The sequence below is a fragment of the Pundamilia nyererei genome, unplaced genomic scaffold (genome assembly GCF_000239375.1).
Source record: "Pundamilia nyererei isolate P.nyererei 1_Seehausen unplaced genomic scaffold, PunNye1.0 scaffold00234, whole genome shotgun sequence".
Classification (NCBI taxonomy): Eukaryota; Metazoa; Chordata; class Actinopteri; order Cichliformes; family Cichlidae; genus Pundamilia; species Pundamilia nyererei.
Window position 1 is genome coordinate 398404 of NW_005187635.1, and position 27074 is coordinate 425477.

The following is a 27074-nucleotide window of genomic DNA, read 5'->3' on the forward strand; positions in this document are numbered from 1 at the left end:
GTGTTAGCCATGTGTCAGAGTGACAACCTGACCAGGTTGTACCCCGCTTCTCGCTCTATGGGATTCCCCCCCCACAACCGTGATAAGCAGAAGAGATTGGATGAATAAAACTGATATGCAATTGCATTTTTATTTTTTTTATTTTACTTCCTCCTGTGAGAGGTGCAGTCTAATTGCACTCAATTACGTTTAGATTTTTCATTTGCTCCTTGTCACTTTCATTATTGTTCACTGTCATTTCTTTTGTTTGACTAAGTCTGAAGCAGAGGCCTGGAAACAATGCCATATCCGGTGTATTTGTTTACTGACTGGAAACTGAAGGGAAACCTGTTGCACCTGTTGTACTACCAGTCTCTGAAGCTCTAACAACACGGGTGCTTTCAGTTCCAATGTGTTGTATGTTGTTTCTTCATTTCAATTGACGATTTTTGTCAAAGCTGACTCTTTTGTGTACGTCATGTAACTTGATTCCACAAGTTTAGGGAAGTCCTGTCATTGCTATCAGTAAAGTATTTCAATAGAGAAGTGCTCTTGAAATATTCACACTGTGAAATGCAATACTGTGGCTGCGCTCGGTTTCTTTGATGGGCAGCAGAAAAGAACTTCCTTTTTTGTTGTAAATGCTGTCTCATTGCACACTTCTCTGTAAAGCTTCTCTTAAAAAAGGATTTCCTGCCATACAGTTTGTGACTCCAGGAAGACGTTTTATTTGATCCACGATCGCTTTGCTTGTCTTTTGGTCCACTCAGTGACAGGTAGGTGTGATTTGCTGTTTGCAGGTATGGTTTGACCATCATCATACCAAATTATCATTCTCAGGTACTTTGCATTGTAAAGGCAAACAAAAAAAATTTTAATCTTAATTTTTTCTTAACGTTTATTCTTGCATTATATTATTCACATGTACACTTTGAGGTGGACCAACTTTTAAAACGATTTATTTTTTATTTGCATTGATGTAGCACAGAAATATACACTATCACGGCCATGAAAGTCATGCCACACACCCACACAGTCATCACTGCATCAATTAAAACTGTCACAGATATTATTATACATCTGTCAGAGGAACAGGCTTTGCACAGTAGTAGGTGCACTGTACTGGAAACCACTTTTCTCCAATTTACTGTTAACTCATATTTATTTTAGTCTTTTGTATACTTTTATATGCCTTCTCTTTACCCTTTACCACATTTCGGTGCTGTTTGAGGGTCTGTTTACAGTTGCTGAAAGGAGAACAACTTGACAGGCCTGTATACATAATTGATCTGATGTAAGGTAGAATCGATCCCTCTGAGCAGCACAGAAGCTCGCTTACAGGCATCTCAAGATGAGTCTTTGCTGTTACTACTGAAATATTATGTTTTACACAAAGAATCTCATCTTTTTACGCTATTTTAACGTTTTTTTTATGTTTCCAATGAAATAAATCCCTTTAAATTTTGAATTGCTGCATGAAGTAGCAGCCAGGGCCTTTAGACTCAGTGAAAGCCATAGCAAGTTGATGCTACAGTATTACCTTTCAGTTGTAGTACATATCTGTTTAATCAGCAGGTGAAGTCTCTACTCTATCTATCAGTACTGGTCTGCAATGAGTTTATCTAATTTTCCTATTGAAAGCTTTTTTGTTTCTCGATATAAACAGAGCCATCTAATGTTGTCACTGATACCTATCATCTTACCTTGTTATCAATTTAAAGAGGGACCGTTTTCCTCTTTTGTTCGATAAAAATATATTGAATGTTTGTGAAATTTTATTTATGATCCACAAACGTTTAGATATCTTATGGCCTTATGGGCAAAAATGTTCACGAGTAAAGTTTTGTTCCCATAACATGGAGAAAGACCAGAATGCCAGAGCTCACCAGCCTGTGTGTGTGTGTGTGTGTGTGTGTGTGTGTGTGTGTGTGTGTGTGTGTGTGTGTGTGTGTGTGCGTGTGTGCGTGTGTGTGTGTGTGTCTCAGGAGAGGAGAAGGATGGAGGAAAGGTGAGAATTGTGTCATTTTTGCCAGAGACGTTGTAGGAAAGGATTTATTAGCCTGTTCTGTCCAGCTCCTCTGGCTCCTTGGCTTCACATACTTGGACTTACACAAATGTGCGCACCAACACACACACACACACACACACACATACACATACATGCACACAGTAAGTAAGCGTCCAACCAGGTGCTTAGTGTTCCACTTTAATCTGTCTATGCCATATTGCCAAATTCCATTTCAGCACCTGCTTTGGCCATGCTGAGTCTTTGCCCTGCAATCAAATTGTGTGTGTGTGTGTGTGTGTGTGTGTGTGTGTGTGTGTGTGTGTGTGTGTGTGTGTGTGTGTGTGTGTGTGTGTGTGTTTTGACTAAGCCTATATGCTCAGCTTGTGAGCGAACGAGACAGAGATCAGGATCAATAGAGCAAAAGCTGGGTGAAGCCTATAAATAACACATTTAATGGAACGGAGCAAAAGACAGAAATCAAATCACTTATTTAAACATGTTGTCTCACTGCAGTATGCACAAACAAAAGAGAGTGAAAGCATGATTATAAATATAAATGTCCAAATAATAATAGTGTTAGTGTTTTGCAGTAAGCTGTAAACTTATTCCTGGCATGTTACAGTGGTCACGGTTACTGCTTTAGGAAGGAATACCTTTCAGCAGCATCTCTGAAGAAGTGCTTAAACTAGTTCAATTAATCAACTTGTTTTGACCAGATTATTGGTACAGGAAACGTTTTGGTTTTGATTGCATGCAGTACTTTGACTTCGAGAGCAAATTTTCTTATCTTAAAAGAATCCTGAAAGCACAACTTACAGAAGATAACACAACTTACAAAAAGATAACAACTTCTTGTTATCTTTTTCAAACATATTCATGCTCTTAAAAAATGATGCACTAAATAACTGCTGGGTATAAGTCCAAAAATAATGCCAGCCGAAGAGGCTAAGTTGATGGTTTTTCAGACTAGTAGCAAACCTACCCTGCCATCATCCTCTTACAGTTGCATTCAGGCATGTACGGTAAGCCTCAAGTACAGTACAAAACCATGTTGTTAGCAGATACAAACAACAGCTCTTTTAACCAGCAGGAAACCTCAGAAACTCATCTTGAAAATGTGAGAAAACTCTGTTCTGGCCCATTTTTGCCAAAAGACTGCAGAAAAATAATCAATTATTTACCCCTCCTGTGTCGCCACATGGAGCGATGTTAATTTTTTTCTGCTCAGGGTTCTTAGCAGGTTGGGGGAATCATCTGTGCCCTATGCCTCTAATCCGCTTTCCTGTCAAAGCTCATCTGCTCTCTCTCTGCGTGTGATCGATATCTCCTGCCTATTTTGTTTGATCAGTGTGCTGTTGGTGATCGTGCATCCTGCCTGTGTTATCGTCTGAGAAAATTATCTTTGAGTGTGTGTGAGACTGTCTAGGCTCCAGAAGTGTGGTTTGCAGGTCAGATATAAGCATGAAATTTGTTGCGTCCTGTCACCTTCTCTCTAATTTATTTTTTACCCTTAATTTTTATCGCCTGCTCTTTGCTTGATGCATGAATTATCCATCACTCTGCTGCACTTCCTGCTGTTTTTTTCATAATTTGCTCTTCGCTTGTCTCTTTCTCTCATTCTCTGTTATTAATTGCCTCGCTTCCTTTTTTTCTCTGAACCACTCATTTCCCCTCGGTTTTCCCATTGCCTCTTCCCGTGCTACATCATTTGATTTCTCCATCTCTTTCCTCATCCATCATCTTCTGCCTTTCCTTCCCTTCTCCCTCCCTCCTCATTAGCACTTCAGATGAACACTGAGAAGTAGATAGCCTTGCCAGTATGTGCAGTCATTTCATGGTCTGATTAAAGAACTGAGAGAAGGGAGGGAAGAAAGGGAAGTCGGGCAGGGATGCAATATTAGAGAGAATCATTGAGAGAGCAAAAGTATCAACTGCTAAAGTTGAAATACAAAAAAGGGGGGGGGGGTCTAAAATGGGAATCAGAAAGAAACAGAGAGAAAGTGAAAGAAGATATTTGTTTTTGAACATTGCCCGTGCATGATGGGAAACCTATACAGAAGCAACGTCTCTATCACTGTCTGCAATATGCACACTTCCTTCTAACAAAGCGTCACCTTCCTCTGAGCTGTTTTGGGTCTTTGTTTGTGAGCAGAAGTTTGATTAAAGGTCAGCACCACCTTCTTCACATTGTGTTCATGGTTTTGTTAATGTGCCTTTTTTTATATCCTCCTTCGAAATCAGCAGATCAGTGAAGCAAAAAGCTTGTCATTCATGAGCTTATCACAGTGCAAGAGAATAGAGCATGAGCATTGTAAGTGCTGAATTTGACTACTACGCTAATGCACTGTTTAAAGGAGCACTAGACAAATGAGAACTTTGCTGACTGAGATTGCTCTTGAAAAAACCTAATAGTTGTTTTTACAAATGTATGACTTGTAAAGGGTTTTGCTTGACAAGAAATTTTTGCGGCCATCGAAATTACAGCTTCCCGTAAAAAGCTAAAGTAAAAGTATAATGTTGTTTTAACATCTCAAAGCCTGTCAGGGAGGAGCTCATTATGTGAGTTTGGCAAGAGAGCTTGCTTTTCACACACGTTTCAGGGTTTTTTTTAGTCTAGAAATGCTTGTTGTCTGTTTTTTCATGGTATGTTATCTTGGTTCTAAGTGTTGTTGAGGGAATTATATATAGAGAGAGAGATAGATCCCTTTTCTTTACTCACCTTTGTCACTCGCTGTGTGTTTGTACACTACTCTGCATAATCATTAGTTATTATTTACCCTTCCTCCCATCACCCCTAATCAGTTGAGGCAGATGGCCGACCCTCCCTGAGCCTGGTTCTGCTGGAGGTTTCTTCCTGTTAAAAGGGAGTTTTTCCTTCCCACTGTCACCAAGTGCTTGCTCAAATAGGGTTGTTTGATTTAGGGTTTCTCTCTCTTATTGTAGGAGGTTTAACCTTACAATATAAAGCACCTTGAGGTGCCTGCTGTTGTGATTTGCTGCTATATAAATAAAACTGAACTGCATTGAAAACTGAATTGAATTTCCCTGCATAAGTATAACTGTAGTTTCTTTTAAGCAAGATCACAGTCATTCCCTCACCGAGAGGAGCAAGAGGTTGGGTGGCTAAACTTCCACGTAACCTTAACAGTACTTGGACCAAAAGCATCATAAATATGTTAAAGAGTTATCATACATGTTGAGTAAGGCACTGACAAACGCTCATTAAGTGAAATGCATTTTCAAATTTTTGCATGAATATGTAAAAAGCCATTTTGGCTTAAAAACCCATAAAATATAAAAAGTCCCCTTATTTGTCATTTGTCCCCTCAGACTGTCTGTACAAGCCATTCAGATTCAGACACAGTGTTAGGTGGTTACATCTCATAGCAGGATTAAGTACACATAGCTCAATATGAGTAGCCAACAGTGTGTAACATAAGAAACTAAAATGTACAGAATAACTTAATTCTTTTGTCCTAAAGAGGAATTTGAAATAGCTAAAAGTTACAGTGGGTGTGACCTTGTCTAATATTTTCTCATCAGTGTTTATAACAGGACTCTTGTTCTTGTTGCAATATATTAGATAAGGATATAAAAACTGTACTAAAATTATGCTCAGTCTTTATTGCTGATGTGCCAAAAAATGATGTGTTTATTTGTAGTGGATGAAACATTTTAGTTTTCAGTGTATCTGAACATGTTCTATGTTTTCTCTCTCTCTCTCTCTCTCTGAGTGTTTTTCAGTGTGTGATGTTAGTCTGAAATTAACGTTTTCTGACCACATAAAAGCCACACCATTGACCGATGAGTATTCTGACAGCCGTGGGAACCTTACATTATGTGGTGTCACATTGCGAAGCATTTCGCGTGATGTGATTTGATAGCACATTGTGACGAGCTGTCTTCTAGATTTGCATTTTCCTTGTGATCAGAGGTCTGCGCCTTTTCTCAGCTGCCACGATTAATATCATTTTTGAATTTTTGCTAAACACAGATGCCATCATGTGCCATATACAAATGTGAAGGGCAAAAAATGCCTTCATGTCATCAAGAGGAACGATTTAAACAGAAATTTTAAAAAGATAAAACAAAGATAATTCAGCTTATCTTAAATCTATTGCATTCCTTTTCTTGTGTTAACTTTTTAATTTAATTCAGGTAGTTTTCAAAATTTATACTACTAAACAATTTTTCTTACCAAAGGACATTTATACAATATTTTTGGGGGGTGTGAGTGGGGTTTGCTTTTCTAAGTTGGTCAAACTTAAAGTGATTTGAGGTGTTTAGCTTCCAAACATTTCACAGAAATCAGAAAGCTGTTCATAATGTAATGATGATCGATTGGAATCTCCACTCAACATGTTATATATTTTTTTAATGATGCTTTTTTGGCAAGATAGGCAGATCGCCACATATTTACCTTTACCTTTTCAACCACCGACGTTCTTTTGCATACAGAGCTGAGAAAGCAAGCTTGTTTTGACCTCTGGTTTTTCACTTGTCTGTAGCAGTTTTGTGTCCAGGTGTGACATTTTACCTTTCTCTGACAGAAATCCCCATATTACACATTGTTTAAATGTTTGGATATTAATATTAATACGACTTGCCTATGATACAGGATTGTTTAGTCTGTAATTTTAGTCTGTTGTTAGCTTGTTGCCTCTTTGTGAGCCAGATTTACTTTTCAAATGGTCAGACAGCATGTACCATAACCCTAACTACTTTTTTATCAAGGATTAGCCAGCGTATATTTTCCAGCACAATAGAAGAATTTGGTGAAGCAATTTGTCAGTCTGTCAGCTTCAGACAAGATTTCTGAGACCAGAGGTTTTCTGGCTTCACTTTATAGTCTACTAAAAATAATCTGAGTTCTATTGACCAGTTAGTTTGGTACTATGCTTGTAACAGAATATGTGGAGGGCAGAAGTGAAATTGCATCAGTGATATAACTTAGTACAAACCCTTTTTTTCTAAAATATCTAAGTTCAAATACACACATATCTGTTATTGGTCCTAGCTACTGGAACAACAGGAAGATGCAAAAAATTTGTTGTTGCACCCAGAGGCGCAAAAGGATTCTTAAATTGGTTTAAAACACACCGATATTCATCTCATACGGCTTAAAGCTAAAATCTATTGGTATTGATTACATTCATTTGTTTCATTGATTGACTACAGTGTATTGACTTTGTGTGCATCCAAACGAAGTTATGGAAAGGAGTACGCCTGTGAATGCTGACTATGTGAGCTTGTCTTGGTTGGTCTGCATAAGGAAATAATTATAAGTTGCCTGTACTGGGGAAAAAATGGGATGTATTGGGTTAAGTTTGAATTGATGGATGTGAAGGAATGAAAGTCTGGAAAGAGATAAGAGCAGCAGTCAGAAGTGAATTTTTAAAAAAAGAGCAGAAAGAAAAGAAATCAGGAGTGACCTGAGTGGACTTAGAGAGCTACGAGAAGAGCAGAGTCAGAAAACACCTTTATCTAACATACAGTATTAATGAGCCCTTTGGCCTGGGGCTGTGAGTGACAGAACTCATTAGTACAAGTGACACGCATCAGTTCTCACTTCCAAATCAGCCACTGGCTTTCCTCTTGAACCAAGGATATAATCAAGATGAACAATGTGGAGGTCTGCACTGCGGCTGTTTTAGAACAACTATTCAAGTTATTCAAATTTTAAGATTTCCACAGTATGTATTAAATAACACTTCAAAATGTCATGAGATCTAGATGCTGAAAGCTATGTTTTTGTCTGCTTTTGAGTGACACCTGAAATAGCGTGCCCACATTTTCTGAATTTGGAAAAACTCACGTGATCAAATGGGGAAAAAAACAAATCTTGTATGGAAAACATGCCCATTTTTTTTAAAAACTCATCGATCACACAGCTTCAGAAGTTTGGAAGATATCCTTGAGTAAAGCAGCAAGTTAACACAAACATTGTAGAGTTTAAAAGAAGTACTGCAGGGTGTAATCAATAGATTCCATCAATGAAGAAATGCAGCAGAGCATCCTAATGAAAACAGGCCGAGATGGATGTTGCTGCAAAACTCAACCTGTTCAAAGCATGGCACTCATTGCTCTCACCATTAGACATCATATTCCCAGTAGAATTTCAGTGGGCGCACAATAGGCTGACTAGAAATCAGGGAATTATAAGATGTGGATTAGTAAGAACATGAGCACTGCTGCCACCCAGCTTTTGGCAACAGTGTGTGGGTCTTATTTGGTTAATTAAAGTTTTGAAAGACTCTCGTATATTTACAAACCCACACATACACACACAATCTGGAATAGAGGCCCAGCAGAGACCCACCAATGACAGTCAAGGACACATTGCCACCAACTCGACATGATTATCCTGTAACTATTCTGCTGTAAGGGAGGACTGCTAATGAACAGAAACACCACGTCTCTGTTTCTCTCCATCTTTGTTTCTCCCTCCTCTTTCTCTCATGCAAATATTGCCTTTTTTCCATGGTCTCACTGACTCGCAGTGGCTATAAATCTTATAAACAAGTTGCACTTGCTCTTTTCAAGCCAAATCCCCAGTTGAATATAGCACATATACCACAGTATATATGCTGTAAATATAGATGTGCTTAATCCTTTTCAACCTCGTTTCTTTTCATTAATAGCCTCATGATTTCTGTTGACTTCTCCATCTTTTTTCTTTCCCCTGATCACCTCCAAAGCCACATTTCACAGCATCCCTATCATCTGGGGCATATACAAGTAATTCTCAACTCCACATTGTGATAAATGATGTGTTTCATTGGGGTTTGATTATCTCAGGCAGTACCAACATATCAGTACTTTGTTTATATGCGTTCACTGTGTTATGAATATCAGAGCTGCAATCTTAAACAAGTTACAAACTCCTCCAAAGATGTTTCAAATGTTTTTAGAGCAACATTCATATCGCTGCAAAGAGAATATCAAATCACGTTGCACCTTAAACTTGAGGCACTTTGGAGACGACTGCAACCAAGGCAACGAGCGAAGCTAGAGCCAAAGAGGAAGCAGAGCAGTGTGGTTTGATGGCATGTATTTGTGCTGTTCCTCTTCAGCTAGTTATTGTGGAAGTTGATGTGACCTTGTTCTGACTTTGAGCAGGCTCTGAGTTCCTCTCATATGCCGATGTTTGTGTTATGACAGGACCAGACCGTCTGTTAGTGAAAAGAGGTCACCTCCTGCCAGCAGCATCTGGGAGGAGAGCATGAAGCATGAGCTGTTAGACACACACACGCAGCACATTTGGAAGATGCACATATACATTTCGCTTCATACATCCATTGATTTCTGTGTGGACACTGATGCTAAGAAATGCCATGATGCAAGCATGTTGACAGACATGAGTTAGGTATTCAAAACAAGTTGCACAGGCTGTCAGATTTAATTTTTCACCTTAAACATGTCTTTGTAGTGCAATGTCAACATTTTGTGTGTGTGTCCAACACTTTATAACTTGGCCCATGACTACAAGTGTAGTTCCCCTATAGTTAAATAGAATTTCAGTACATTTCATTTGAAATTATAATGTAATTATACTTACCTACAAATCCTTGAGGGTAGGTACACTAGAATAAGCGGGTAACAAGTCCTTTTTTTACAGGAAACAAAGAAATAATTATTCTGTTAAGTAGTTTCCAAGGAATTTTAAATAACATGTGAATAACTTTAGCTAGTACATGAGTCATTTTTATTTGTGCAACTTTATGTGTTTTACAGGAAAGAAATGATAATTACATCGGAGGTCATTTTAAGTGGAGGCTAAACTGTAGGTATTTTACAGGGAATGACACGAAAATTATACCCTAAGTAATTATAAGTACAAAACAAACACATTTCCCACATCTTACATTGTAAGTACGCTGTCCTGTTTGGGGCCCGGGCTCTATTATCGAGTGCATTAACCTTGCCTAGCTTCCAGGCATTTTACAGGAAAGGTAACATTTCTTTCCCGTACACTCCTTTTGAAAGTCATGTCTGAACAGTGAAAAGGAAAGAAAAATAACTGAAATAACTTGGCTCCATTATTATAAGGTCACAAGGCTTGTAAATTTTGATGACATTTATTTTTTCTTTTAAGTTGGTAAGGAAAAACAGCCCTCATCACATTGCTAAATAAGGACATTTGAATAATAGAACATTTCACATACACATGGATGCTTGACAGAGACTCAGGCAGGAGTCTACGTTGGATATGATGTTTGCACACTCAACACTGTGACCTGTAGAGAGAGTAGGGAGCAAGCGGAAGAGAGTCTGGAGAGGTGGAGGTATGCACTGGAGAGAAGAATGAATGTCAATAGAAGCAGATGGAAGGAGATGGAAAGGTGAATGATTTGTAGACAAAGTTGAGGAGGCAAGGCTGAAGTGGTTTGTATATGTGTAAAGGAGGTATAGTGAATATATCAGACAAAGGACGCTGAAGACGGAGCTGCGAGGAAGCAAAAAAATGTGCAGAGGGTTGAAGTGTCAGAAGAGGACAATGTTATGTTGTCACGAGCATCTGAAAAAAGAAGTGTGTGTGTGTGTGTGTGTGTGTGTGTGTGTGTGTACGTACGTCTGGGTCACTTTTATGTGTTTATTTCCAAAAAACTTCTCTTTCTTCATGTTTTTGGGTGATTCTCTCTTTAGTCACTGTAAGGCTGAGGACTGAGCAGACATGTAGAATTGCACAGCCGTTCAGTGATCTTCTTCCAGTGAGTCAAGAAGAAAGAAGAAACTGTGTTCAGCAAAACCCAAAAACAAGCTTGTGCATGTAAATCATGCATGATGTTGCAACGTAAGCATGGATCTGCTGACCTACTTTTTCATGCACATCTATGTAAAATAATATCTACAGTATTATACAAAGTTGGAACAAGGATTAACATCAGCTATATTTATAAATATCACCTGTATCTACTAGAGATGGACCGATCCGATATTACGTATCGGTATCGGTCCGATACTGACCTAAATTACTGGATCGGATATCGGAGAAAAATAAAAAATGTAATCCGATCCATTAAATATCACGAAAGCACCTCACAAAACTTGCAACACGTCGTAACTCACCTCAGAACGTTAGCACGTCGGAGCAGTATGCATCACGTGATCGGCTGTGGCATGCGGGACCTGTCTGTGGTCTGGATAGCATGTGGAGCTTCGCTAGCAACCCGGCATTTCATCTCCGACAAAGTTATCCCGAGAGAAGTAAAGCAAGTGTGTAAGTCCATCTCTGAATGTTTGTAAAGCATTCCTGCGTTAAGCTTAACAAGCGATATATGGAGCGACTGCCTCTTCTTGCTGCTACTTCAATCATGAAACTGCTTAATGATCAGCTGATCGGCTTTTCTGTCGCGAGTCCGTCTCTCTAGTTTGCTTTTGGCCCACTTTGCACCAGAAAGAGGAAACCAGCGGCTGAACAACAGCAGCACGTTTAAGCTTGATCAGCTGTTGTTAGAATTTATTTATTATTACTTTCTACTCCAGGATCTTTTTCTACGTAGCTGACGGCTGGTAACTGTGCAGGGGCGGATCTAGCAAAGTTTAGCCAGGGGGGGCCGATGGGGCATTAACAGGGAAAAGGGGGCACAAAGACATACTTTTCTTTCTTATTCTCATTTAAAATGTCTAGCTTTTAATAAATAATTATCTGACACCCAAAGTTTTAATTTGATGTAAAATGAATAGAAGTCAATTACTGTATATAGTAACTATTAAGTCTAATATATATATACCCTAGTAAGCTATAGTACTTTTTCCTTTGGGAAGGTACCATCTGTGCAGTCTGCAATTCTGTTGAAGAAAGATGTTGAATCTATTTAATATTTCTTGAAAAATAATTGATTTCTGTGCCTTTTTTTTTCCACACTGCATCAAATTAAGGTTGATTACGTCGATTAAGCATCATGAGGTGGAGCGTGAGGGGTGGTTCCCTATTTTTTATTTATTTATTTTTGTTGTTGCTGGGAGTTGGAACCCTATTAGTTAGGTTGCTTAATATTTATGCTAAGTACTCTTTAAAATACCAGAATAGGGAGGATGGTGTAGGTTTAAGTTTATTAGATTGATCAGTATTGCTGAACTATGAAATATTTTTTTTTGCATACAGGTATAACAGAATAGCTTTAGTGTAGTTGTTGTTTTAAACTTGAGTATGAACTTATACAAAATGCAGCAAGATATTTAAAAAACAGTTTTGTTGATTAAAAAACACTATATCGGATTCATATCGGTATCGGCAGATATCCAAATTTATGATATCGGTATCGGTATCGGACATAAAAAAGTGGTATCGTGCCATCTCTAGTATCTACATTATTTTTCCTATATCCACTAAAAGGTTTGCCAAGATAAACGTTAAATTAAATACTGCATTAAGTGCTATAGCATATATGAATACTTGTGTATGCAATACACATGCACATGCACAAGAGTTGACAAACACAATCGAAATACTAGTTCGCTCAAACAGTTTTTTATTATATTTGAATGATACTAACAAATGCGGCTTAGCATTACTTCAAGCTGACCACAAAGTCAGTCTAAGTTGTCCTCCCAGCATATTGGATAATTTCAGTGCCAGCCAACATCAATTGATTGCTTCCTTGATGCCTTTATGAATCCAAATTCTGCCATATAGAGGTATTACACATTACACTTACACAAATATGTAAGTTGTCAGGCCACAGGAATAGACACAATATGCCCTGGTGAGTAAATATAACATCATTTAAACTCCACAGGGCCATTTTGAAATTTGAGATTTTGATTTGATTTGATTTGAGATTTCTTCTGATTAGTAGTATGTATGAAGTAGTACATGAAAACACCTTTTTCTTCCAGGCAGCTCACCATATCTTGTAACTGATAAAATTCTGTTAATGACTGACAGCTATTTATCCAGCTTTAAATACCAGTTTTGTTTGTAGTTATTTTAGTTAAGTGATACTGTTTGGCCTCTCTTCATCGCATTTCCTCATTTTGTGGTGATGTTTCCTCCATGAGGTCAGTTATTTCTACTTTTCTAATACCATGTTGTTGTTGTTTTGCTTGTTTTGGCATTAATTCAAATCATTGCGTACAGGTGGCCATACATCCTTGGCCACCTGTCTGCCTAAAAATTGTTGAATGAAACAGTCTACTGTCCTCCATGTTTTCTCCCTTGCCGTGTCAGAGGTCTCGTCAAAGCTTTGTTCAGCCCATCCTCCCTCACTGTGCCCTCATATCTGAGCCAAAATTTCTTATGATGCTCAAGCACAGTGTGCAAAACATTTCAGCCCTCTCCACGAACCCCTTTTGCTTTACATGTCACTGTGCAGCTCATGTGGGCATAACTTGGTTCAGTCAGGGATTGACTCTACTAACTCTTTAGATCCAAAGATTCCCTCCCTCTCACCCCCATTTTTGTGACTTTCATCCACAGCTCATGCTTTGTGCTTCCCAGTAGACTTTGATCAGCATGCACATTTTTTCCTCCATCGCCAGTTTCTTTCTGTCTTTCTCATTTCTCCTTCATTCTGTTTGTTTAATCAGGTCGCAGATTGCCCTGTGATGTGTGGACTGAATAGAAAAGCTGTCACAAGAACTCAGTTCTGGATCAGTACCTCCTTCTCCCACTCTCTGTTTTTTCCCTCTTTCCTACACAACTATAATTGTACACTCCCACTCCCACAAGCCATTGCATCACACTTGAAGGCTGAGACACTGGAAAAATAATGATAAGAACCAAAAATCTTTAAACAATTTGCACTGGAATTGTTTTAAATTCAGGAAGACATTTGTAAATAAAACTGAATTGCATAATGTAATCAGGCGGTAGCAAAATTAGGGCTGGGAATAGATAAGGATTTAGCATTCTGATTCCATTATCGATTCTCATAGGGTTCATAGGGTTGGCTCTACTTAGAGAGTCACGACCATCGCTAAGCAGCATATCAAAGACATTACATTTGTACAAACTAATTGCATGCTGTGTGGCCAAATGTTTATGCCTGTTGGAGGTATCTCCCCTCGTTGTTGTGATCAGAGTTGGGGTCATTACTCAAAAAAGAAATGTATTGCACATATTACACAAAACACATTATATAATGAGAAAACACATGCAATCTTTCTCTTAAGCCAGCAGCTCAGGCCAAAAATAAAACCCCACACAAAGAGACTAAAGTAAATCTACTGTAAAAAAAAAAAAATGTACAGGTACAGAGGTGCAGCCTGACTGCTCATCAGTTTGTTACCTGTTGAAGTTCAGAGTCTGGCTGCTGGACTGAGGTGAGCAAACACTCAACTTTAATGTGGGTTCTTGTCTAGCTTAGAGTTAGCATGCTGTCTGTGGAGTTGCTTGCAAAGAGCTGAAGCTGTGTTAGCAGCATAATACAGTTGTTTTCACTTTACCATTGCACTCTGATCCTTTTGTACAATAAAAATAAAGGTAATGTCCATATCCACACTCAAGACTGCACTGAACTGAAATTTACGGAGCCCCTCTGATGACATGGTCCAAAAAACAAAAAAATTGTGGCCACAAAATACTACTTAGTAGGCACGAAATGGGTATAATGTGCCCACGAAATACTTATTTGTGCCCACGAAATACTATTTTGAGGGCATGAAATAGGTATAACGTGTGCACGAAATGCTAATTTGTGGGCACGAAACACTTGACCGATAACCGTGATCCTTCCCAGGCCCTTGCAGTTGGTTGACAATAAAATCTATCCCGGCGTCCAGGTCGTACTTACATCTGTAAAGCAACTGGGTTCCCAATATCCTGTTTAAATGTCTCTCCGTAATAGTGGTTCCTTGCATTGCCAGGCTTTTCAAAATGCATTTGTAGCTCATTCCCACCTAAAATAAAACTCAATCATTCTGTCTCTGTCCATGGTGTATAGGTTTAGCCTACTCTTATGCTTATGTCTCTACGCAGCTGTCCAGGAATTGTATCAATATGATGTGCGCACGTTATCTATTTCGTTGCCACAAATGCGTAATTCGTTGCCACGTTATACCCAATTCGTGCCCACAAATTAGCAGGCACGAAGTAGTATTTTGTGGCCACAATTTATTTATTTTTTGGACCATGTCATCAGAGGGGCTCCGTAGAAATTTTTTAGCGGAGGAACAAAATTGAACCAATAAGCAAGGAGACAAAAAATTCCAAGAAATTGGTTAACTGGGAACTGGTACTCTGGAAAAAAAAAACAGTTCTCGATTTCTATCCCTCAACAAAATATTACTCTTATAGTGACAACTATAAAATCCAAGCGATCAAAATACAAAATAAGATTCTATTCATCATCTATACATTATTTTCTTCTTACTATGCAAGTATCTCCATGCCATCACTGGAAGAAATGCCAAGCTGCAACACACAATAAATATACTCATTCGAGAGTAATACGCATTAATCTGTCTATTAGATTTAATTGCTCAATATCCAAAGGTGTCGGAACGCCGTTCCAAACAGTTTTGACTCATTTTAACCTGCTGGTACCACATCCTGGTTTTGCACATTATTAAACCTCAGGTTTGCAGTATAACCGCAAGAGAAGTTTTGCACAATCAGTTTCAGCCGGTGTTTTTTTGTCCTCTGTAGCATCACAACATGGCAGTGCAGAAAAAAATGCAATAACCTCAGCGATGACTCAAATATGTTCTCCACATGATCAAGAAATATAAAAAGGATTTTCCTTGTGATCACTGCCACTTTACTGTGTCAGCATCCAGGTGTCTTTCAACACCAATACTGTGAGGCTTTTGTGGAAGTAAAAGAAAAACGCTTCCCATGTTGAGCAGACCGAATGATGTCTGTGTTCATCTTTAGGCAGATGCAGAGTGCATACACCGGACTCAGTTCAAGCAGTGCACGTTCATACTGTGTGATGTGTTCGGTTTGTTTGCAGCAACTGTAAAGCACCACATGTTTGATGAAAAGTGTGATAGTTAATAAATTAATATTCATGGGTCACTGTGGGTTATGGCCTCTCACCTGACCTGATTGCAAATGTGTATTGGTTTGGTTAATTGGCCACAGTAACCTAAAAATAAAAAAGTAACCTAAAAATCTGACATTGTTACAGCACTAGTGTCCATTTAGGGTAAGGACTAAAGCTCAAAGGCTGTTTGTGTTTGTATATCCACTTCTCTTTGTTCTTCTCTTTCCACAGTGTATTTGTATTCCATGACCTTCGCCAATGACTCCTTTCATGGTTCAGTGTTTTTTTCCCCCGTCTGTCAGGCTAATTAGCAGCCATTGTCTAGCTGCATTGTTCCGCTCAGTTCGCACCCTCCCTACCCAGAGTAACCTTTAAAAAGAGGAAGTAAAAACCTCCTATAAACACCAAACATCCTTCTTTTTCTGCTTCTTCTTATTCATTTTTGACCTGCGATTCCACCATGGGCAGTCAGTCAGATCCTTCACTTTGTCTCTCTCTTGCTCGCTTTCCTATAATCAGACTTGTCTGTATCTCCACCTTCTCCCTTCCTCATTGATTCGTCTGTCGCCCGCTGTCCCAGTAGTGTGGCAGTTTGATAGATGGATGGTCAGGACACGTATTGATCATAAGGATTTGATGTGTTGTCAGTCACCTGTTTGCAGGGCCTACTCAGCATACTGACAGAGTATCAGTGTTAGTTATCACTCACTGATAGGGGGGAAAGCAGTGACTTTACTTCACCACAGGTTGCAGCGTGTTATATTTGATACATTTTAAACATCCAGCAGCACCGTTTCGCTGCCTTCATGCAGGGATCAGAAATTAGAGCTCGAGGTATGAAACCTTAATTGTGGGGCTTGTTAGATGACTTATAATATTATTCTATGTTAGTTTGCACATAATTGAAAGATAGATGCATTAATCCATCCATGTTTTCTGTACGACATACAAATTTTATCAAACCAAACCAAAGTTTTTCTCTTAAGGTTACCTAACTGCCAGCGTAAACATAACTCTAAAAGTCAAATAAAATCTGCAAAGAAGAAGCAGGAATAGCAGAAAGCAAAAGTTTGCTTCCCCTGTAAGCTTTACTTAACAGTTTTGCATTTTTTACTGAAGGCACTTTTACCTGCAAAATTACATTTTTAGTTGTATAACACTGACAGGGCCCTGTGACCTACTGAACCAGGACAAGAAAGAGTTTAATGTCTGTTTCCAGGTAAATGTAAATTAGTGCTTCCACTGCAATGTCATTTGCATGGTTGCCACATACACTGTCAAAGTGTGTCTGTGTGTATATGTGCAGTTGCATATCTGCATATCTATCCAGCAAGACAGTAAAAATGACCAACTCCTCACCACTTCCTGAACAGCTTTTAATTTACGGTTTTGTACATTCTGGACGTACACTCAGGTCATCCATCGGCCTGTCAGGGTCCACTGTGCCATAACAAATGGATGAATTCTCGCCATGTAAACAGAAATCAATATATCAAGTTTTCCACAGAGGCAACACTGACCCAGTGACCTGATTTCACTCCTGTAACACGTCTGGGTTATTTTCATAGTATTTTAACTGCAGGATTCCTTGAAAACTATTTCAGTGTTGGCTGATCTTTTCTGTGTGAAAGTAATAAAAGTAAGCTGGTAAATTCCTGGTTGGACGTTCTCTTAATATAAATGTGTGGTTTTCATGACAGGAAATCTTCCCTGCGATTTCCTGTCATTCGTTTCGCAGAAGCTTTTGTGACATCGCCAACTCTTTTTTCAACCGATTTTCCAAAACTTATGAATTTACTACACTTTATTATGCAAAAAGTAAAAGAAATTGTTTCCAAGAAGATTAAGTCAAGTAATCGATTCATTGTTTCAACTCTTCGTGATTTAGTAAAAAGAAGGGGAAAAATTAAATATCGTGTTGAATAGCGTCTTTTTCCTGGTGTTTGCATGTGTTTCCTGTGCATGCTGGAAAGCCTCCAGGTCGTCTGCTTTCCTCCCACGATTCAAAGACTTCCATGTTGGATTAACTGGTGACTAAAATGGCCACAGGTGTGACTGTGAAACTGAATAGGTGTCTGCCTCTTTTTGTTAGCCTTAAGATATACTGGTGACCTGGCACCTGCCTCCCGACTCATGAAAGCTGGGATAGGCTCCAGCCCACCACAGCTTCGCAGTCCCAGATATGGCCCACGTGTATGTCTCTGCGCTCTTCTTTTCATGGTTTGGTTTGACTTGTCACGCTCATATTCTACATTTTTATTCACATGTATTCATAGCCTCACTGTTTATATCAGCCCTTCGGATAGCACGAAAATGTTGCAGCAGATTTCATCCTTTTCAGTCTACCATTAGCTCACTCACACTCTGCCTGACCCCTTTCTCTCAACACCTTCTCTGCCAGCATTTCCATTATAGTGACTCTCACAAAACTGCACTTAGTGCTTTCATGTTGTCAGACCTCAGGTTTTATATAATGAACTCCTCCTCCTGTATCATGATAGCAGACTGTTGTGTCTGTAGGACAGAATTAAAAAGGTACCTGTAGTTCTGCAGCATGACCTTAAATTATATCAAAGTTTGTAACAGATGAGTTTGTAATCTTGCACAGGCTTATTTAAATTATTATAATTGGGGAAAAGGGGATAATAAGGGGACATCCCCTTGACAGTACAGCAGTACTGTAAATGTGACAGTACAGTAAATTTATTTTAGGATGATGCATGAAAACAGGACAACGGGGCCCACTACCACCAAACAGATGGTCCTTTGATAACATTAAGCAGAAAATAGGTGAGCAGGTTTTAGAAAACAACGTCCAGGCTCACAAACCAGAGGGTGGGGCTCATCTGCGACGGGAAAGTAGCAGTGATAACATAGAGAAACTGGGCTGAAACCGTTTTTAGCATGAAACATGAAAACTCAATAAAAAGAAAAGCTCAGTGAAATATCAATCGGCTTCACTCAGTCCTCATTCTATCATTCTGCGATCAAACCAGACCCGATGTCCACCTAAAGGGACAAAAGATTAAAAGAATGATGGAGTATGTTTCTTTGAAATAAAATCTGAATATCAAAAAATGTTTTCTTCTGGTCTTATGAAAATGTGCCACCATGTCCAAAGCTTGTGTTTCTGCACTTAGCAGCAGAGTTATTGGCATTCAAAGCACTCAGCGCAAATAAGCTGCCCACCAACAACCGCCACCCCCCGCCAAACAGTACTGCTGCCTCGTCTACTTTTCGCGAGCTTCTCGTGCTCTCCTTTTCCTCCCTTGTTCTCCGCAGCCTCGTACTCCCTCTCTCTATCTTCTCCACCCCCACCCTCTCCCTCTATCATTCATCTGGCTGCACTGCGAATCCCAGCAGCTGGTTGAGAATCCCCACAGAGCTGTTTCAGCTCAACATACACATTTGTTAGGTGTTAGGTTTGTGCTTTTTTTTTTTAAATACCCACAATGTGTTTGTGCATTAGAAATATAATTTGGATCCATGCACCACCATATCCCCTTTTCCACCTCCTCTAATTGCTTTACTCTTGCACCTGCTTTCAGTCCATTAAACCCAGTTACAGAAACTAATGTGATGATTTTGAGCTCGATCTTCCCCTTACTAAATAGTATTACTATAACACTTTGTGAAGGTATGTAGTTAAAACCAACCCTCTTGTCCCTAAGTATGTGCTGCTGAGGCAGGTAGACATGAATAGAATTGTAAATGGCTTCTCTGAAAAGAAGGAAAGGGGCCAACTCTCTAACAAATTGCATGTAAACAAATAGCCACAGACCACTGGCTGAGCAACTGCCAGCATCCTCGAGAAGTAAAGAGGAGAAAGAAGAAGACTATACGGTGCATTCCTTTCCCCATAATCTGATTTATTTGGCTGCTTTAATGTAAATCATATCTATTCTTCTTTTTGCCTCTTTCTGACCACCTCTCCCCTTGTTTTTCATCACTGTGTTATTCTAAGACTACATGCATGGGAGACAGAGAGAGAAGCAAAGTATGAGTCACAAAGCTCACACTGAAACACTGAAAATATGTCAACAAGCAGAAGAGAGAGTCAAAGACAGTGAGGAGGTAATAGGTCCACTGGAATTTCCTTGTAATTTTAGCAGGATTAAGATCTGGCTCAGCTGCCTGCAGCTCATGCCAAGAGCTGCTGAGTCCAGTTACCAGAACAAAACGTGGAGTGGTGAAACTTTAGCAAACACCATACAAACAAAAGCATGCACACAGATACTGTATCACCATTTTATCATTAGAGAATATAGCTTGTCTGTGTAAGGAAATACAGCCACAGGCATTTAAAAATAGAGACACAGAGGACTTGCCATCTTTCTGAAGTTGAATCAGCAGGGGTATTTTTTGTTATAGGTGGCAGTAGAGTATGATTTATGTTTAGGCTGCATGGGGAACTAGCTGGTTATATTTTAGGTAGCCAGCCAGGGAGGTTCTCATGTGTCAATAATAATAATGGTAGTTGTTGATTTGGGCCAAATGAAGCAGCATAATAAAAAAAACAGCTCATCTCATCTCATCTTTCTTTTTCTTTTTTGTTAAGAAAATGTAGCCAGATAAACTGGTAGTTCAGGCTTTTTTGCTGGATCAGAATAGCACTATGACTTACAACAACAAATACTCAACACATTTTTATTCCAGGCTGTCAAAAACTGCTGTTCTGTCAGTTGCCTCTGACATCTCACAGATTTGGCCAGTGGTGCCTTCACATGCTGGTTATTTCTATATTGCACACCTAGAGATAAAATCTGTTTTAAGAGAGGAAAAAATGATCAGCTTGTTACTTGGTTAGGTTTAAAATAAACCTTGTTTTAAATTGTTAATATGACGCTTAGCCACTGCATTTAAAAATGGACCGCATATGATAATCTGGGAGTGAGAGACCCTCTCAATATTGTCATATCTCTGTGCGTCACAGAAACGACACCTAAGGGTACCTTGATTTTATCTTTGAGACACCAGAAGCTTTGACAAAACAGCAGTATTTGATTCCCTGGGAATGAGAACCGGCTAGATCAGCCCATATACTATAAAGGCTCTGAACTTTGTTATCCTACAGTCAGAAATATATGATTTTTCTCATCATTTGTTAAATATTATGCAATCTGAGCTAATTTCATTACAGTGCTGGTAAGTTTCCTTTAATCTTACTTTGGCATAAGTCCTCTTGGGGACACTGCAAATTCTTCTGTGCAGTCTACAGAGCAGACTATTGAGTTGAGTTTTAATGTAGAATTACTCAAATATTAAGAAATAAGTAACCAAAAGTAAACAACACACCAGTTTGTTTCTGTATTTCTGTCTCTTATAAGAGACTCTGAGGCAGTGGCCGACTCACAATACAAGTAAGGAGTAAAGCATGGAGTGGAAGTTGTGAGAATGATTCAGATATTCTGTGGAGCTAAGCTAATAATGGTCCACGTTATAGAGAGCCCACTCACAGGCCATTTTTCCGACATACATAGAATTTTTGGAAGTTACATAAGAGAGCAGAGGAAATGGCATGACTGGAAAAAAAGTTGTTTTGTCAAATGCTAAAGCAAAAATAGTTTTAGCATAGCATCATTTTTGAGAGGATTTTCTGTGCCGCCAAGCTTTATTTCTTCACATCCCATAAATGAAATGCAAACATGTCAGTCGCCTACACTGATTTTTCTGAAGCCCAAGCCATATGAGGTATGTTGCCTACAATGGCTGTTTTGTCTGACCAGCCCCCGAAACATTCTGTTTAACAACACAGAACTGAGTAACTCAGTGAGGGGTTATTTTTCTTAAAAATTAATTTTCTATCATATAGTCATTTTATTGTATCTGCTGTCTGCTCCTCTGCTCGAAAAATACATTACAGCCAAGATATTTCCTGACCTCATTAAGTGAAATGAACAACCAGTGCCTCCAGTTTCTTTTCTATCCCCTCTCTCCTTCTCACTCATGCTTCCTGTGTTAAATTTGATCTTCTTTTCCGCTATGACTAACCAGCACATCTTGTATTTTTGACCTATCTCATGCAACCTGCTGCATCACCGAATGCAAACTGTTTCAGTTTTAGTGACAACCGTCACCTTCCTCCCCCTCTTCACAGCCCACACATGCACTGGCCTCTTCTTCACCGGGAGTCCGACTTTTAGGCAGGCCGGGCTTCATATGCAAATATAGCCTGAGTGGGCGGCAGCCGAGAGCCGAGTGTGCAGCAATGTGAGAACTCTTACAAGCCCCGCCCACAGCAGCCAGTTGCTAAGCGACCACCTGCAAGGAGGAGGGAGCGAGGAGGAGAAGGAGGAGGGGCCATAAATTCAACAACTGTTGCCCGATCCGAGCTCTCGCTGTGTGAATGCGAGTCAGCCGGCGAACAAGTGAGCGAGAGAAAGTGTGTGAGGTGCAGAGAGAGAGAGAGTGTGTGTGTGTGTGTTTGCGCGTGCACGCGTTTGTCAAAAGAGAGAGAGAGAGTCTGCGCTGGTGCGGGAAAAGCCAGTGCAGTGTTTTTAAAGAGAAAGACACAGCCTGCCTCGCTCCTCTGCCTCTCCGTGGACTATACCACTACCGGGGACTCACCCTTTGGACTATTCCGTCGTTTCCGCCTCCCCCCCTCCTGCCCTCACACTTGCCTTTGAAGGGAACACCTGTGCGCGTGAAAGCCAAGACAACGGACTTAGCCCTGGTAAACAGGGCGACTGGATGACTTCAGTGGAACACGTTTTGGCTGGTGGAAAGAGGGAGACTGCCGATCATGGACTCCCCGCACTAGTTAACGGGGTAAGAGACCAGGGAGTGCAGCAAGCCTGCTGAAATGTGAGGGTGATAAAAGATGACTTGACAGAATGAGAACAAAACACAGAAAGAGGTCCGCAGGGAGAAGCTGGGGTTTAATGAAAGAAAAGCAGTTTACGCGTTGGGGGAAAGACAGCTGAGTTAAAGGGGAGTTAAGGGGGGTGATGCTTCAGCGGCGGTCCATTGTCCCCCGGTTTGTGTGTTTGAATGTGAGTGTTGCACGTAGTTGACCCTGCCTCACAGCTTGCTTGTCTGTGTTGCTCAGCTGTTGGTGTCATGCCTGCACACTCCTGTCTCCTCTCTTCTTTTTCCTCTCTCTGCTTTCCTGTCTTCCCCCCTCCTCCTGTCATATTCCCTCTGCTTCATTTGCATCCCAGCATCTCTCCCTGAGGGTAATGGGATTAATTGGAAACTAGGGTAGCTGGAAGGAGACACGGAGAATGACAGAGAGAGGGATGAAAAAACATGTGAAGTGAATGTCCAGGTGTAGTTTATTTTAAAAAGAAAGAAAGAAAGAAACGGAAAGAACAGCAGATAAATGTGACAAAGTTGTTTTCTACAGTTGTGTTTATAAATGTCAAATAAATGTATCTATCTAATCATTATCATCATCATTTTGCAGCATTTCATACTTAAAAATTCCCATTAGCTGATATGAGCCAAAGTTCATTAATAACATCCCACAAAACTACAGATTGCCTGTCACATGACCACTGCACATATACAAACTTCTCTTTTTATACATTTAAATTGTTTGCAAATGCTATGATTTATTTACACTTAAAATACATGGAGAATCCTTCCTGATAGTTTTTTTGCACACGTTCGTGTTTGCTGTAACTTTTGAGCGTATTTATTCAACTCTCTAAAAATAGAAAGGCAAGGGGAGTTTTATTTCTATTGTCAGTGGCAACATATACATGACGTCAGACTCTGTAGTCACTTTGAATACACCTGCTGCTCTGTGACTGGACGTTACATAATGAGATTTGCCCTCTCTTAGTTGAGCAGGAAAGTTGCTGTCGATTCCACCCGGACCAAAACAAACGAAAACATTCTCCGAAGATCTTTCTACTGAAAAGACAAATGTGTTTAAGGGCATACACTTTAACACATTTGCTTTTTACAGTAATTTGATGTTTGTTTCCATCACCAAAACCGTCTCATAGCCAAGTATTTGTACCAGTGCACCTGTATTTCTCAGGGACTAGAATAACTAGATTAACATGCAGTTCTGAGCTGTACTCGGTGAATGAAAGCTAATCTCCAGGAGTCACAGTCACTCCTCTTACACAATTTCTTCCGGGCCTTCCAACACACTGCTACTGAGAGAAAAGACACAACAATCGACAGACAAAACGAGCAATTATCTAAACAGGACCATTCATACTGTAGCTTCTTCGTCACTGAGATCATGTACTCTAGGTTTAAAAATAAATGAAGCTCCCCTGGCTCTCACCATTTACCAGTTATAAGTGTTTTAAAGTTACTTTTTAAAAACAGATAATGGGGTTTTAATGCAACCGCCTATGGCAGACGGGGGCTAGACCACCTGCTGAGTGTCTGCCAAACAGCACGCTGAAATGCCTCCGTTCAATAGCCGACAGCAAGTGGGCTCACGAGCTGCCAGTTAAGAGAAAGACAATGCACTATGTTGAAGAAGGATGGTGTCCTTTTCCCCCCTTCTTTTCTTTGGACGCGAGTTTGATGACTCATAAAACACTCTAGACACAACACTCTCAAGCTGTGAAATAACGAACCTGAACAGTAAATTGGACAGCGAGTGTTAAGTGCTTGTGAAACTCCAAATGAGTCAGTTTTTCCTCTTTTCTGGAAAGATAACTAACTTCTCTTTTTGTTGGTGACGATGATAATTCAAGGGAAGCATTAATCAGTGGATTGCAACGCTGAGGACAAAAAGATGAAACAGTCATCAGATTTGATGGTTTATTAATTATTTAAGTATATAATGGATAAAAATATGATTGAGAGTAGAGCTGGGCGATATGAGATTTTTTCATATCACGATATGTTTTTTTCATTTCAGGCGATAACGATATCTATCACGATATAAGCCAAATAACTATATTTGTAAGATTTAAATGTGCCGTTGCTCACAAGTAAAATGTGAAATAATCAGCAGCTTGTTTTTATTTAAATATTTATTTCCCATAATAAGTTCAACAGGGTAGATGTACTTAAGGAACATGAGACTTTTTCAGATAAATAAAGGCAAATATTGCAAACTACACAAAAGGCAGCCACTAAAGCGTTTAAGTTTCAAAATAGAACAAACAAAACAGACTAAATTGTCAATTCCACTTAGAAACAAAATATTAATTCTAAAAATAAATCTTAGTTTGTTTTACAGAAGAACAGACAAAACTGACTAACTTTTGTCAATATCAAATAAACTGAGAACTAAAAGGAAATTCTCAATCTCTCCTTGTTGTATAGCTGAGCTTTTCAAACAGTTTTAACAGTTACTTTAGTCTGACAAAAGCCGAATGACGAATTAGCGCTTCCAGTCAGAGACTGAGGCTACGTCCACACGTACACGGGTATTTTTGAAAACGGAGATTTTCCGTTTTCGTTTTAAAAAATAATCCCGTCCACACATAAAGGGAGAAATTAAGGAAAACGCTGCTATGAACATGCCAAAGCAGCAGGTGGCGCTAGATTCCTAACCGTGCCGAAATGTTGGCCAATCAGAAGTCTAGAAGCCTCGGTGGGAAAAAGTAAACAAAGCTGGGGCATAGAAGCAGAACCGAGTCGTATGTGTGGACGGACAGTAACTGTGTGTATATGTAAGCATTTAAACACTGCAGAGAGTAGAATTAACAGTAACAGTATTGTAGAAATTCATTTCACCGAAACAATAACGTGGCGCACAGTGTGACGCATGCACCAGTTTATTGTATTTCCAGACTTGCTTTCGGCACAATTTACAGTGCACGCTACGCTGTTTTTTGTCAGACTTGAAATAGCCGAAATACCTTCACACTACAGAACTTCTATGGCTCTTCCGTTCGACAATCTCTCCGGCATTGGAACCATCATCTGTTTTCTCTTCGGTCACGCTCGGTTGATTTTTCTAGTCGGCACACTCATTTCCTCCATTACCCGCTGGCTACTTCCCAAACAAACACACGTGCGGCTTGGCACTTGTGCTGTACGTAACAAGTCACGCGACGTGACGCTGCTGCTGTGATTGGTTCGGCTCTGCGCTACTTAATTTGGATTGGCTGACCTTTTTTTTTTTTTTTTTTTTTTAAGAGGACAAGAGCGGCGAGGTCTATCGCGATAGCTTAATTTCTCTATCGAGTAAAAGTTATATCGCGATACATATCGTTATCGTTCTATCGCCCAGCTCTAATTGAGAGTAATTATTTTCTCCTTTTTTCGTGTTTTATATCTCTGGGTTTTAGACTGATAAAGCAGTCGTTTGAATTTGCCGCATCTCTTACAGTCATTGACTGGAGTACTTACAGGAAAGCATGTATGGTTTTGATATGACTTCTGCCAGCTAATGCCAACTCCTTTGTTTTGTTTGGCAGGAGCACATAGCACATGTCAAACCAAGGGCAAATGAGCTAATTCACAACTACCCACTTTGTGTGACAGCTTCTCATAATTGCACTTCCTCGTAACATATACCTTGGGTTAAACTTAAATGATTGTGACAGATGCTTACACAACTATTTTCATTTTAACAGTTTCATTTTTCAAGATGAAACAGACGGTCACTGGGCTTTAATCACTGCTCAAATTGGGCCTGCTTTTTATATCGTTGTCATTATATATAAGATATTTTTATTATTATTTATCATTATGAAGTGTTTGAAAACCGACACACATGCTTTATTGGTAAATATCAGTGTCACCAGCAACAGTGAGAAACAACATTTAACTAAAACTAAACTGATGTCCTTAGTTTTATGTTTTTTTCAGTGTAGTGAAATTTATCAACTCTGCAAGCTTCAGGAGGCTTTGGTGCATGTTGAAATGAGGATGTGTACATGAGATGAAGTATTGTTTCTATTATGATATCTTATCTATCTGAACTTGTCCCTGATGCCAAACCCCCACATTATATTAAAAATAGAAAACTAACACAGAAACTGAAGATAAGCCAAATTTGCACTTTTCTAGTTTCGAGCTTTGGCTTCAAGGGTCTGCTGGTACCAAGTACTGTAGGTAACCAACATGTACACAAAAGTCTTCCTGTCCAAAAAAAAAACCCCAGCCTGATGATAAAAAAAGGGATGTCAGGATACCAGGAAAGTAGTAGTTTGCACCAATACAAATTAAAACTGCATGATTTTTGATACCCAATTAAATACCGAAACCAAATGATCATTCCACGTATTTAA

The 27074-nt window shown here is 39.4% G+C and overlaps 1 protein-coding gene across 3 annotated transcripts in view; it reads left to right on the forward strand.

Annotated features, from left to right (window-relative positions):
- Nucleotides 1-689: 689 nt before the first annotated feature.
- The window catches only part of rab11fip4b (RAB11 family interacting protein 4 (class II) b), a 51229-nt gene continuing 24844 nt past the window's right edge, over nucleotides 690-27074 (forward strand). For 2 of the 3 annotated variants that reach the window (XM_005748947.1, XM_005748948.1), the window contains exon 1: nucleotides 22215-22686. In XM_005748947.1, the coding sequence (XP_005749004.1) occupies nucleotides 22609-22686 (78 nt within the window). In that variant the 5' untranslated portion in view covers nucleotides 22215-22608. Of the gene's footprint in view, nucleotides 756-22214; nucleotides 22687-27074 lie in introns of those variants that run through there. The other variant, XM_005748949.2, reaches the window with a different exon arrangement.